General features: G+C 41.5%; 1 protein-coding gene across 1 annotated transcript; it reads right to left on the bottom strand.

Moving 5' to 3' along the window:
- Positions 1–4,382: 4,382 nt before the first annotated feature.
- On the bottom strand, positions 4,383–12,984 carry abcb10 (ATP-binding cassette, sub-family B (MDR/TAP), member 10). Its single transcript, XM_071489193.1, has 14 exons — positions 12,016–12,984; positions 11,156–11,362; positions 10,835–11,037; positions 9,708–9,842; positions 9,109–9,255; positions 8,111–8,246; positions 7,883–7,978; positions 7,238–7,447; positions 7,028–7,107; positions 6,696–6,876; positions 6,502–6,545; positions 6,146–6,180; positions 5,912–5,970; positions 4,383–5,769 (listed from the first exon to the last, which is right to left on the bottom strand). Exons 1-14 carry the CDS (start codon positions 12,449–12,451, stop codon positions 5,576–5,578), a joined length of 2,163 nt encoding a protein of 720 aa, XP_071345294.1. The 5' UTR covers positions 12,452–12,984; the 3' UTR covers positions 4,383–5,575.
- Between the last annotated feature and the right edge of the window lie 251 nt (positions 12,985–13,235).

Here is a 13,235-nt window from a genome sequence, read left to right as displayed (position 1 = left end):
AGGGACGTTTGGAACATAAAAATAAAAACCTTTTTACTTTCTTCAATCAAGCACTGTTAGTTGTAGAGAAATGGTTAGTTTCATTAATTGGTCCCGCAGGTTCTCAGTTCTCTCAATCACTTGCCGTACAGTGTATCACTAAAACCTGCTGGGGGAATCCTATGGGGTTGATTAATATGTCTAGAAAAACAGGAGAAAAAGAGGGAGGGAGGAAAATCTTGGATGCCTATGAGGACGGGAGCAAATGTATAGGGCTTCCTTGGATGCAGACTGAAAGTAGTGAGAAGGTGTTTGTGTGTGTGTGTGTTGTGGGAGGGGGCGGGTTGAGGGGGCTGCAAAGCAAGGTTGAGCTACTTTTATGCACTTGTTGTGAGCCGTTTTGGATCCCAGGGCCTGTGAAACGCCTAAAATGTAAAGGAGCTGGCAGTTGTTGGGGGCTGAAAGAGGGAGGGTGGGCAAAGGAGGGAGGAGGTGAGGGGAGGTCAGAGGGGCCGAGGGGGAGGAGAGTCAAGAGGGTTTCCTGGAGGGTCTACTTGGGCAGAGGGGAGGAGACAGAGGGAGGTGAAAGGGCGTGTGTAACAGGTGGTAGAAAATATGAGTTAAGTTTGTCAGGTGATATTCAACCAAGCCAGCTGGAGGAGAGACAGAGGCTCCGGAAAAAGAGTTTTGTTTTTTTTTTTAGTGTTTTGAGATGTAGATGTAGTAGTTTAGATGACAGAGAGACACAGCAAGGAATCACAACTACAGCGTGATCATTTTAGCTGGTAAAGTCTGAGAAGTGGACAGGTAGAGACAATTGGATGATTTTTTTTTTGTCTGAGTAGGCCCAGTCATCATGGCTGCCTACCTTGCTAACTATTCAGTTAGATGTTTTCTTTCAGCCAACACTCTCAGACAGGACTGCACTGCCTCTCATGGGAGCAGCACAGGGGGGCGAGAGTTTCAGAGAAAGTGTAAGAATAGCACAAGCTCAGGCATTCAATAGCTGGAACCAGTATCTAGCTGTACATCAGTCTTCTACCATTTAGTGTGGTAGTGTGCTCAAGATATACAGTAGACTTTTAGTTTTCCTCAAGCATGGATCAGACAGGGCATCTTGTTGGATATTTGAATCAGTTTGTTACAGTGAAGAATGACTGAGGATACCGTAGGCCTAATTGGAAAGGTAAAACTTAAATTGATTAAATATGAGCTGTTTTATCAAACCTTGTTTTCCCTCATTTTGTTATTGATGCAGTACAGAACTCTCCACTTCAGGATAAAGAAGCTACAGTGGAATGAAAGGTGTTAGATATCACCCTGTCCTAAGACGATCTCCAAAAGCATAATTGTATTTTAATCCAATTTTTATTTGTAGCTGAAGCCCCTTGGTTTTCTGCCTGGTGACTGGCAGGAAACAAAAAGGGTGGACAGTGTTGACATACAGAGAGGCAGAGCTGGGAGCATGGGCCCTGATCAGAGTGAGTCAATTTTAAAGGGGGAGGGGGTGTCTCATATTGTGTCAGATTTACTCTACATAATGTTTGGTTTGCTTTATGGAGCTCAAGAGATTCTCCTTATATTTCTCTGCAGTTTTCCAACCATGTGTAATGTGGCTCAGTTGAGCTAAACCAAAATGCAGCAATGCTGCATGAATGTCTTTCTAAATTCATGCATTTTTGTCTGAGTTCTATATTCTGGTTTTTATGTTCCAGTTTTACAAACACACAAAGCTCTATGTAATGTTTTTGAGTGATAAATAAACTGATGTGGCTTGGAGCACTGTGAGGCCTGAAGGGGTAAGAACCTCTTTTCCTGTAGTTCCTCAAATAGCCCAGGGTAGATACAGAGAAAAGTGAGGGGAGCTCCAGCACATGGAGCTGGAATTAGAAACCCATGGAGGGCCGAGCAGCACCTGGTCAGCTGAGCCGTCCTCTGCAGGACAGGAGCACAACTGCTGCCTCTGCTGGAGGGGTCAACCCACTGCTGAGTTTTAAGGAGAAAGCCACTTAGTTGATGATCAAACTGTTCAAAGGAATGAGGTGTAAATAATCTACTCTAAGGCTTAGAGCTTATGATTCTCTTCAGCAAATGCTAAAGGCCAAGAATGAACATGTCTGAAGGAAGAGTGTAATTCAGAAAATATTTCAAAGTTTTATTTCAGAGGTGTTTTACAGCATGACTTTGCATCTTATGACTGTCCTTTTCTATCATATCAAATAAACGGCTGAATGTGATTTTAAATGTCTAAATTGGTTGATGTGCACTTGATTAATCCTGGTAGACTGTTAACCTGCCCCTCAGGTGCACCACACACCTACAACAGAGGATAAATCCACAGATTGCTTTCATGTATTGGACTTATGTGTGTGTCAGCTGGTGGGACAATGTGCATGAGAAGTCCATCACACTGTCAACACGACCTACTGACAGCTGAGCAAACATTACTCACATCATTACCATGAAGTTTTATTTTGGTATGAAGGACTGAGTGAACACTGATGCCAAGAACCAGCATAGAGCAATGGAGCACCTCCCACACCCAGCTGCAGCTCAAAGTATGAAGCAATGGCGGCACCTATTGACACACTGCAGAAAACACACAAAGTTCCTGATGGGACAGGAGAAGAAAAATGAGCGTTACAGTGAAGGTCTTATTCAAATGTCAGCGTGTTGAGCTGAATGAGATGGGACTACTCACTCTGCGGCTCCTCTCATTATTTTTAGTAGCTCCATAGAAGATTGGTGATTTATGACCACTCTTTTTAAGATAAAAAAATAAAGTACTTTGTTTGTATTTAAAAAATACTGTTCTTTCCACAAACAAAAACTTTTAATATTTTATATCCATTTATCTTTACATACAAGTATAATAATTTAGCAGACACAAAGTCATTAAAAATCTAACAAACATGTACATCATTTATGATTTACATCATAACTCATTAGACACAAGTTAGCTGTCTTCTGTGATTTAGTATCAGATATAGACCCATTGTCAACTGACAAACTTTAAACAACTTCAGCTGTAACTGTAGACCGGAGTGAGAGATGAAGTGAGGAAGGCGACAGAAACAGATGTTCTTTCTATTCAATTTCAGTGGATCAAAGGTTTATGGGTGAACAGATCTGGAAATGTGACGTTCAGAGATGATGTTCAAGGCCTCATTTGAAGTGAAAGTTATTTATAAAATATAGATCAACACATCTTGATGACATGAATATCTATTGTGTTCCAAGTGAGAACAAGTTGTCTTATAGGTGGAATAACAATATGTACATTTACAGAAAATAGAACAAGAAGAAAATTCTCCATAATAAATCATCCTATTACAAATATTAAGTGATATTCAATCTATACACTGTAATAAATAAATATATCAACCCAGAAAGTTAGTACTATGGCATACAGGCAACAGTATGAGGCCATTCAAATGGCTGATTACCAATAATCGGTGTTGTATTGATTTATCCTGACACTCCATGCATCACTGCCTTCAAATTGTAAATGAAAAGTTACATCCTCAATGATTCAAATTATTAATCCCTATGATAAAAAACAAAACAACAAACTTTCCACTTAGCATAAAACCTTCAGAGTTTGCTGTTGTGTCATTGTAGTCAACTGCTCAAAGAAGATAAATCTGACACTGTGGATTATATGTTGTTATATTTCTTCAACCATTAGATTGAATTAATGTGCCAGTGTTTGAGAAATGATCTGCTAAATGCAGTTGGGCTGGCATCAAATCAAAAGTGTTCCCAGCTACACGGTACGGATCTGAGCTCAATAAACAAAGTATGTCCAACATATATAACTGGGCAACTACAAACAATGGTGCCGAGTTGTGTCTGATGTGTAATTCGAGAAGCAACTAAATCCAGAATCACTTTAGGGCTATTGAGAAGTACAGCTCAAAACATTTGCACGTGTGGTGTACGAGGAAAAATAACCTGTGAAAAAAAACTCTCCCTGAGCAGTGAAGTGAGCATTTTCAAACCAAATATTTACTGAGGAGAATCATTACTTCTTAGTCAGGCTCTCCAAGCCAGCTATAATATTTAACTGGCTCAAGGACGTGGAGGGTAATGTTTACATGGTTTTAGAGCTGTTTACATAGAATTCAATGCAGACCTAATGGATATCCGGCACACACTGACCAGTGAACAGAGCGTGGAGGGGACGGCATGTCACAGACTCAGAGACACAGTAGTAAACAGTATACCAATCTGTAGCTCAGAGCAAGAACGTTGAGTAAGATTACGTTTTAATTTGAACTGAGTAACTTTCTGGAGAAAGATAAAACAAAGATGAAATAATAAAAATATAATAAAAAAATATAAATTATTTCAGAAAGTGAGATAACTGTCAAGAGAGGTGAACATGACACACAGCCCACCTCTGACGATACCTCCTTTATTATCCTTCCTCCTCTCGTGCAGTGGAACATTTTCCAGAAAAGAGGCTGCTTACCAGGCCTCAATCAGCTTTCTTTAAGTTAGAGTGCACTTCTCCTTCTGTTTGACGTATAAAGACGGTTACGTTGAACAGTTTCAGGGCTGTCAGTAAATTCCAAAGCAAGAAAAGCTCAAGAGTGACTGAATCTAATCGTACCAAGTCCCTTGACTTGGTAAATGTTTTTTTTTTTAGATGTGTAGCACCTCACTTTTGACTTTGATGACTATCATTCATATTTCCCACGGCAATACATGTCAGAATAGTGTTCAGTCCTGTTTTACAGCACAGTGTAAACATGATGATTAGCTGCTTCAATTGGATTGGCTTTTTTAAACTATAAAATGACAGAAAAAGGCTCTGCATGTAAGCTTCAAGTTAAGAAAATATCAATAATACATAGACACAAATACATAAACAATGACATACGTATCCAACTTACTGGACTGTTTTTGGTTTAGTTCTGAAAATCATAAAAGTGATGACAAACTAAAGTGTCCCATAGCAGATAATGTCTGTCTTTTGCACCAGATTCACGCTGTCACATTTACATTTCTGTCACAGGTCTAAATATTTAAAACTGGGTTGGGGCTTTTCCTCAACCCTACCGTAGTGACAGTGATTTAAATCACATGTTGGCCATTAGCCTCCAGTGTGAGGAGTGTCTACTTTTCACTCGTAGCCTCTCTGTCTGTCTGTCTTCTGTTTTCAGTGCAGAATTAGATATTTTCACAATAAAGCATCTCTAGTATGTCACTGATCCACGTTTCAGTTCTTGGGTCTTCACCGGGGATTACCCTGTTTCTTTTCCAAACAGCTCTTAATGTGATGCAGCATAGTCATTCCAGTAGTAAAGGGACACTTGAAGAATTGAAGAAAATCCCTTCATGTTTCTTAATGGCTTCCATGTCTCCCATCTGTAGTCCTCCCAGGAAAGTTCTGTTATCCTTCAGTTTTTATCCATCTCTTCCCATTCCAGGCACAATATATATATTATTTTTCCTCTTTCCCCTCACCCTCCCTCTCTTAAAATATTGGGCATTTGAACCCATTCTGGAGCAAAGCCGTTTTTCTCAGCCATTGAACTCACCTCTAGATTTCTTCCTCCTCCTATTTCACTCATCTATACTCCTTGTCCCCTTAGCACAGGGCTCGTTTCTGTTCTTCCTGTAGAAATGCTTGTTTCTCCATTAGTTTTCTGAACAGTCCTTGCCTGTTGCTTAGCAGCTCTGTGTGCTGGCCACACTCAGCGACGCGGCGCTGGTCTAGCACAGCTACGGCGTTGGCATTCTGGATGGTGGACAGACGGTGAGCGATGATCACGACTGTTCTCCCTGTTGATTGGGTGAGAACGACGGGACATAATGAGAAACAAAAAGTTGGGAAAAAAGAGTTAGGACAAAAACTGAAAACTGTACTGAATATTAATTCTTCATAAGTGGATGCAATATGAAAGACAAAGACAGAGAGATCTACCGTCCATCAGCCGCTCCAAGGCCTCCTGGACCAGGAACTCATTCTCAGCGTCCAGTGCACTGAGGAAAGATGGCTGTTTAGGATTTCTTTTTCCCAAATGACTGAGCTAACATGTGTCTCTCACCAGAATAATGGAAACCAGGTTTTAAAGGCAGTGCCATCAAATGAAGAAAATGAAGTCAACAAAGACTAAGACAATGAAAGTATTGCACTTTATAATTAGGCATGACTCACCTGGTAGCCTCGTCTAAAAGCAGGATCTTAGGGTCCTGTGGCGAAAAAACACAAATAGTGTTATACATACTAATTCAGGTTTCACAGAAAATAAGGAAAGCTGAGACTAGAATATAGATCCCAGTTCCACTTGTCAATTTAAAGCTATTTTTGTTTTTCAGTAGAGATAATAATTAGATACTGATGAAGACAAACTGTGACTACTGACAGGCACATCCAGATTTGCATCACCTAGCTTTCATTTACTATGATCAGGTTAATGCACGATAAACCTTATGTGCAGATGGGCAGTATGACGAGAGCTGTGCTTTCTTCAGATGTGGATAAAAGCAAAACAACAGTGGTGTGTTACTTACCTTAAGCAGAGCTCTAGCTATGGCTATCCTCTGCTTCTGACCACCTGAGAAATGAGTTTCAAAATATGAGTTTCAGATGAACACTTGTCAACCCCAACAAATTAAATAACAAAATAACTATTGTGGAGTTGTACAGTTTTGCATCAACAGTGAAATAGATGTTATCATAAGTCTGTTGTGCCTCTGTTCCTCACCTGACAGCAACACTCCTTTCTCCCCCACTATGGTGTCAAAACCCTTAGGAAAAGCCTGGATAAAATCATAGGCGTTGGCTACTCTGGCGGCCCTGTAGACGTCCTCTGTGGTCACAGCGTCTGGGTTCTGTACACCGTATGCAATATTATCCCTGATAGAACAAGAAAACAGCACTGGCTCCTGGGAGAGAGGTGGAGAGAAGAGGGGGGAGATTGTTGCCACTCGCAGTAAATTGAAATGAACGACATGTGTTATGTGCCTGCCAGGTTTATGTGTGTGGTGAGAGGGCTGTTGTATGGGAACATAAACAAGTTAAATATTCACTCATTACCTGGCTGACAGTTCCAATGTGACTCCTGAGCCAATAAGGATTTAGATCCCTGATGTCATGACCATCGATGTTGATAATACCTACAGAGGAGAGGTTTTGCTTAGAGGTTAAAAAAAAAAAATGTATTCATATTTGTAGTCTTGTACTTTTTAGTTTATCATCATCATATTTTTAGGCATCAAATGACTGAGCAGTAGCTCTTGTTCTCACCAGCATCAGGATCATACAGCCTGAGCAGCAGCGAGACCAGGGTCGATTTTCCAGAACCACTGGATCCCACCACGGCCATGATGGTCCCAGCCGGGACCAGCAGACTGAGGTTCTGGAAAATAGGAGCCTCCTTACGGGTTGGATAGGCAAAGGAGACATCACAGAACTCCAGCCGGCCTTTCAGCTGGTCTGGAGGGAGCACTAGGCCTTCTGTGGAGGAACAGAGGATGAGGGGCAAAAAAACAGAACGATATTGTAGTTTAACTTTGAACGATTTGACAGATTTTTATAAAAGGAATAAATTATAAGAATCAAGTGAATAGAAATAAAACAAATGATCAAGGAGATCAAACAAAAAATTACTTTACATAAATTTCATTACAGCTTAAAATATGAATTGCACATAATGTTGATTCACCGAGTAGGGCAAAAACATGAAAATAAATTAAAGGTAAAAGATGTTTGATGCCTTCTATTGACTTGCATTTTACAGCAGCAAAGTGAAAGCAGTGAATCTCTGAAAGTTGTAGAGTTACAACTGCTGACAGTGAATATACATGTAGTAATGCAGAGGGAAGGTTAAAACCACTGTACACTTTTACACCATACACTATAACCAAAAAATGACTTATGTACAATTCTGACCATTTAGAGGAAACTCTGGCTTTCTGTCCAGCAGTTCCCACAGACGGGCTCCTGCGCCGAAACCCTTCATCAGCTCAGAGTAGAATGAACTCAGACCTAGTCATCAAACAGAAAAAGGCCAAACTATTAGCGATCATAATGACAGTGGACACACAGGCACGCATTACAGATAAAAAGATTCTTCCAATAGGAAAGTGCTCATGCATGTACAGTATGTGTGGGTGTTACCTGCGATACTGATGCCCACCCAGAAGGTGTACATGAGGAACGATGAGAGCTCCCCCACAGTCATGTGCTGGTTGGCCATCAGAAGGCCTCCTTTGTAGAGCACTGACAGGATCATGAGGTTACCACTGAGACCAGTCTGACAGACACACACACACACACACACACACACACACTCTTAGTTATTTGATTACAACAACATCTGGTATCGCTGCTACTTCCGGACAGAGCAATGATTACACTGATGATAGTCTATCTGGGCCCCTGCTGGATAAGCTCATCTTCGTGTCACTCACTACAGGCCACTGAGTGTTTCAATATTATTCTCTTCATACCAGCCTGTGGCAGGAGACATTCACAGAGGACAACATTTTCAATGATTATCAAGTAAGAAATCCACAAAGAACATTTTTATCATCTACTGGACTAAGTGGTCAGTTTATTAAATCTTCTTCCAAATCTATCCAAATGCAACAGCATAACAATAAATGTTACATTATAATACTGTATATGGTTTCTGTTGTCAGAGTGGTGTTCATGAAATGTAATGTTCATTTTGAAGGCTGTTGGTGGTGCTGATGAACTATGCTGCATGATACTGAAAGGTGCTTTTCTCATATTCTAGATATCACTGACATAATAAGGGGTGAATTTAATTTTATTCGACCTGAACAATGAAAAATCTACATATGTGTAAATCTATAAAGATCATAAAGAGCTACAGGGCTGTAAATCGTGCCATTAAGCTGTTTTGTTAAGTAATGCAGTACTGTTCCCACTGTTTTAAGTGCACCACACTTTCTTAATGGTGAAACATCCTGCATATACACACACTGTCAGGAACTGTGGTATTGTAACAGCCCTTAAATACCGTGGCAAAATGTAGAAGCCTGTGTGCAATACCTCATTTGCTAACTGTGGATTTGGTTTGCATCATTACTGACAGGACACAGACACACAGACACACACACAGACACACACACACACACAGACAAACTTACCACTCCAAAGAAACCAGCTCGTAGCACAGCTTCCTTCCTCGCCAGGCTGAGGACCTGGTCTGTCTTCTGTGTGTACTTGTTGACCTCTGACAGCTCTTTTCCGAAGGCTCTGACTGTCCGCATGTTGCTGATGCGCTCCTCTGCCAACTACACATGCACAGTTTATGAGTACTTTATCTACGGGAAATTACATTATCAACATGGCAAACATAGCAAATTTACACTGCAAATTTAATTAAGTTCACACCACAATACTAAGGGATAGACATGAACAGTATGGCTTCAATAACCATTAATATCACCTGCTGTTTTCAGAGAAGACCTTAATTAAAATCATATTCCGTAAAGGCAAAATTACTGGGTTTATTGACAAAACAACTTTGCAATCACATTTTGTCACAGCTTCCTTGTTTCCAACTACCACATCCTCAAATAATGTCTTTTTAATCCCTGCACTAAGAATGTGATTATAAAACCAAAAACATAAAAAATCCCCCACAGTGTTCATACCAATTAACTCCTGCTCATACTTCCTTAATATCCCACCATTAACTATGTATCAGCTGTGTCTTCAGTCTGTGTTTATCTGTGCACTGTACCTGTGTGGCTTGTGCAAGTGCGTCCTGTGTGCGTTTGGAGATGGAGCGAAGATATCGTCCATAGCCTATAGCAAGAGCAGCCACAGGGGGAACAATCAGCAGCACAAAGCTTGCAAGGCTGGGGGACACATAGAACTAGAGGAGCAGAGAGAAAAATACAACAGTTAAAATCAATAAAAAGAAAGTAACAAATAAGAGAGGGAGGAGGGAACAGAGGAGGTTCACACCAAGTGGCTCTGATGAGTGATTACAGTAATTATGTCCTTTCATTCCCTTGAATGTTCATTGCACCAGGAAATAATTTCACTTCCTTGTAAGGAAAACAAGTTGTGTCGTGAGAACGCATCGTGTCAACAGAATCTACACACTTCCTTGTATTGATAAGAAGTGTCTTAAACCTGTAAACCTGTTTTCCGACAATCTTGTAGTCTGCAAAGAATTCTCAGCTCAAAGACCCGCAGCTCTGAATGAAAAGATGCAAACAAAAGATGCCGAGCCATTGACATCTACTCTTCTGCGTTACCTAGCTCAACATCTACTCCTACAACTACTATTATTATTATTATTATTATTATTATTATTATTATTATTATTATTAGTAGTAGTAGTAGTAGTAGTAGTAGTAGTAGTAGTAGTAGTATCATCATTACTATTATTATTGCTGTTACTGTCTCTATTATCATTATGGCCTTTTAAAGGGAGGTTTTTCCTTGCCACTGTCGCCAAGTGCTTGTTCATGGTGGGCATTGCTGCGTCTCCCTGAGTATGATTCAGATCTGCTCTGTGAATACAAACTGACGAGACTAGCTGTTGTTGAATGGCTTATACCTCATGAGCATTTGTATTCCATCAACTAAGACTTTATAACAGGAAGAATGTTAATGTTAATTATTAAATGTTCATTTTGATAAAAACGACAGATACCTTTTGGGAGTGATGATTATTTTTGTGGCTAATAGGACATTGAGTGTGTCCTTAGTTTGCAGAAATTGTGTTGAAAGTATTTCATTTTCATCAGCAATGCAATATCTGACACATCTATTCGATGTCATAAATGATGTCCATTAATTCCTGATTCAAACCTGTCCTGACCAACCACAGAGCACCACTCCGAGGGACGTACTCACCATCATACTGACACCAGCAGCTGCCTGGGCAACAGCTCTCAGCCCATCTGACAGGTTGTCTGTGATTGAGCGGCCCACCACAGCTGTGTCAGCGGAGAGGCGATTGATAAGCTCGCCCGTCCTGTTCCTGTCAAAAAATGCCACTTCCTGCCTGAGGATGGAAGAGAAGACGGAGGCACGGAGATTACGAACAATTTGCTGACCTGAGGAGAGAGGATAAAACACATTAGTGATCAGCTGAGTCACATAATCAGCAGAAAATTCATCCTGTGGTGTAATTCTTTCCCCCATCGTTTGGCTGAATGTGTGTGTGCCTCTCACCTGAGATCTGCATGAGGTAGACTCTGGCGGCATTGGCTGCCCCACCACACAGAAACACTCCTGTCAGCATGATACACAACGATGTCAAGGAGGCTGCCATTGTCTCTGTGTCTGTTCCAGTGGTGTAGATGGTGTCGATCACTTTACCCAGGAGGAATGGAGCTGACATGGTTACTGCACTGGAGACAGTTAGGAAGCCTACAGCAGCTGGGGTGGATAAAGGAACAGAAGGTGAAACAAATGAAAAGATACACTCAAATAAATGATTGTGGGACGCAAAACCAAAGCCACTAATTGTAAATGGAGGTCTTAATTTTCAAATTTGTAAGGGGTAATTTAACCAAAACATCAACAACAATTGTTGTAATGTATGAGCCCAACGGGACCAAGCAGAAATATATTTTAGCTATTTTTTGCCCTTCATATACTAAATCAAAATCCATCCTGTGTAGTAACTGGCACTAACTGTGTGCATGTCCCCTGCTATATTTAGATGTGCTCTAAGATATCAGGAAGGAAAAATGGAGAGAATCTGAACACAGGTCCAAAAACTTTATTGGACTGAAAAAAGGCAATATATCAACCCACCACAACCCTCCGGTTTTTCCTTTAATGGAAAAAACATCACACTAAAAGTGATAACTATACTATTCCCAGTAAAGTGGCGATCTTTTAATAGGATGACGCCTTTTTAAAAAAAAAAAAAATCCATCAGGGAAGCACCTCAGAGCGGGTTGTGGATTAATAGATCCTGTTATGAATAAATGGGAATATAAAAGGGCAGGTAAATGTAAAGAGGGCCCTCAATGCCCTTTTTTTACGCCCCTGGTCTCAGAGAGACAGATACACACACACTTTACCTGCCAGTGTCCATCTCTCCGGGTGAGCAAGTCGCAAAATCCTTCTCACATCTTCCAGGGGGACCGTGGTCGGAGTTTGATCTCTCTCCGTGTCCGTCTGGGTCTTCGCTGATCCAGTGGGTGTGGGTGTGGGGGCGGCTGAAGAGCTGGCAAAGGCAACAGGTGTGTGTGTGACTGTCCGTGCTCGGGCTATCGAGGTGGAGGTGTGTGAAGACAGCCCGGAGAGACCCCTGAGTGGGCCGCAGGGCAGAACCGACGTGAAGGGTCTGGATGTCGGATGGACCGCGGACTTAACCCCGGTCAACTGCGTCTTCTTCCGGAGGGCAGCTGAGAGGGTCAGGCGGTGCTCCAGCCACAACATCCTGGCCTGTGTTGGCCTCAGCTTGGATAAACGCACTCCGTGTGAGCGACCTGACATGCGAATTAAAAGCCACATCTTCCGAGTTGTCGGCTACTGACTAGACACGAGTTAAATCAGACAAAAAGTAAAGGAAGTGTGGCATTAGTGAGATGATCGGATTCAGCGATAGGTGGTGTCGAGGTGATTCTCGTTGAGTAAATCCACAAACATTTTAGTCCCCCCGCCGTAAGGTCAACACACCGACTCCATAGTCGTTCAGTGGATGAGCTTGTTGTGGCTTCACAGTCGAGTTCAGACCGTTATTGTCCGTTTTATCTGCGTCCGACAGCTGCCTTCACCCTGCTATCTCTTATCACGACCAGCTAACAACACCCTGCCTGTCACTGTCATCTGTCGCCCAGTACCCAACATTTGGCCGACAGGCGGGCGAAGTGGAAACACAAGCAGCACCAAAATCACTCTGAGAAATAAACAAAGTGTTACCATAAAAAGGATAAGAAGCGTAGGAAGAGGGAAGGTGACCCTGATGTGGCCCGCAGGTACACACAATTACTGCTCCTCGACGACCGGGGAAGTCAACGGCCTGGTTGATTATACAGGCAAACTTTCCCAGGCCTGACCAAGCGAACCCAGAGCGGTATGGGTCAGCCTGAAGTGTCCATGAACGCGTTTCCAAAACAAATGCATCATTAAATTTGCACACAAAAAGAAACAAAAGGCTAATGTCGTTTTCATTTAATGCATACAGGGTTATCGAAGAGTATGGTGACATGAGATATTAGCTCAATTGTTTTCATGAAGAACGGCATTTTCCTATGTTTCACATTGTCGTCTTATCTTGTAATTAATCGAAGTTACT

The sequence above is a fragment of the Trachinotus anak genome, unplaced genomic scaffold (assembly GCF_046630095.1).
Source record: "Trachinotus anak isolate AG129_WGS33_773 ecotype Australia unplaced genomic scaffold, CSIRO_AGI_Tana_v1 ptg000011l, whole genome shotgun sequence".
Taxonomy (NCBI): domain Eukaryota; kingdom Metazoa; phylum Chordata; class Actinopteri; order Carangiformes; family Carangidae; genus Trachinotus; species Trachinotus anak.
The sequence above is the reverse complement of the archived record's forward strand: the minus strand, read 5'-3'. Positions and strand labels throughout refer to the sequence as shown.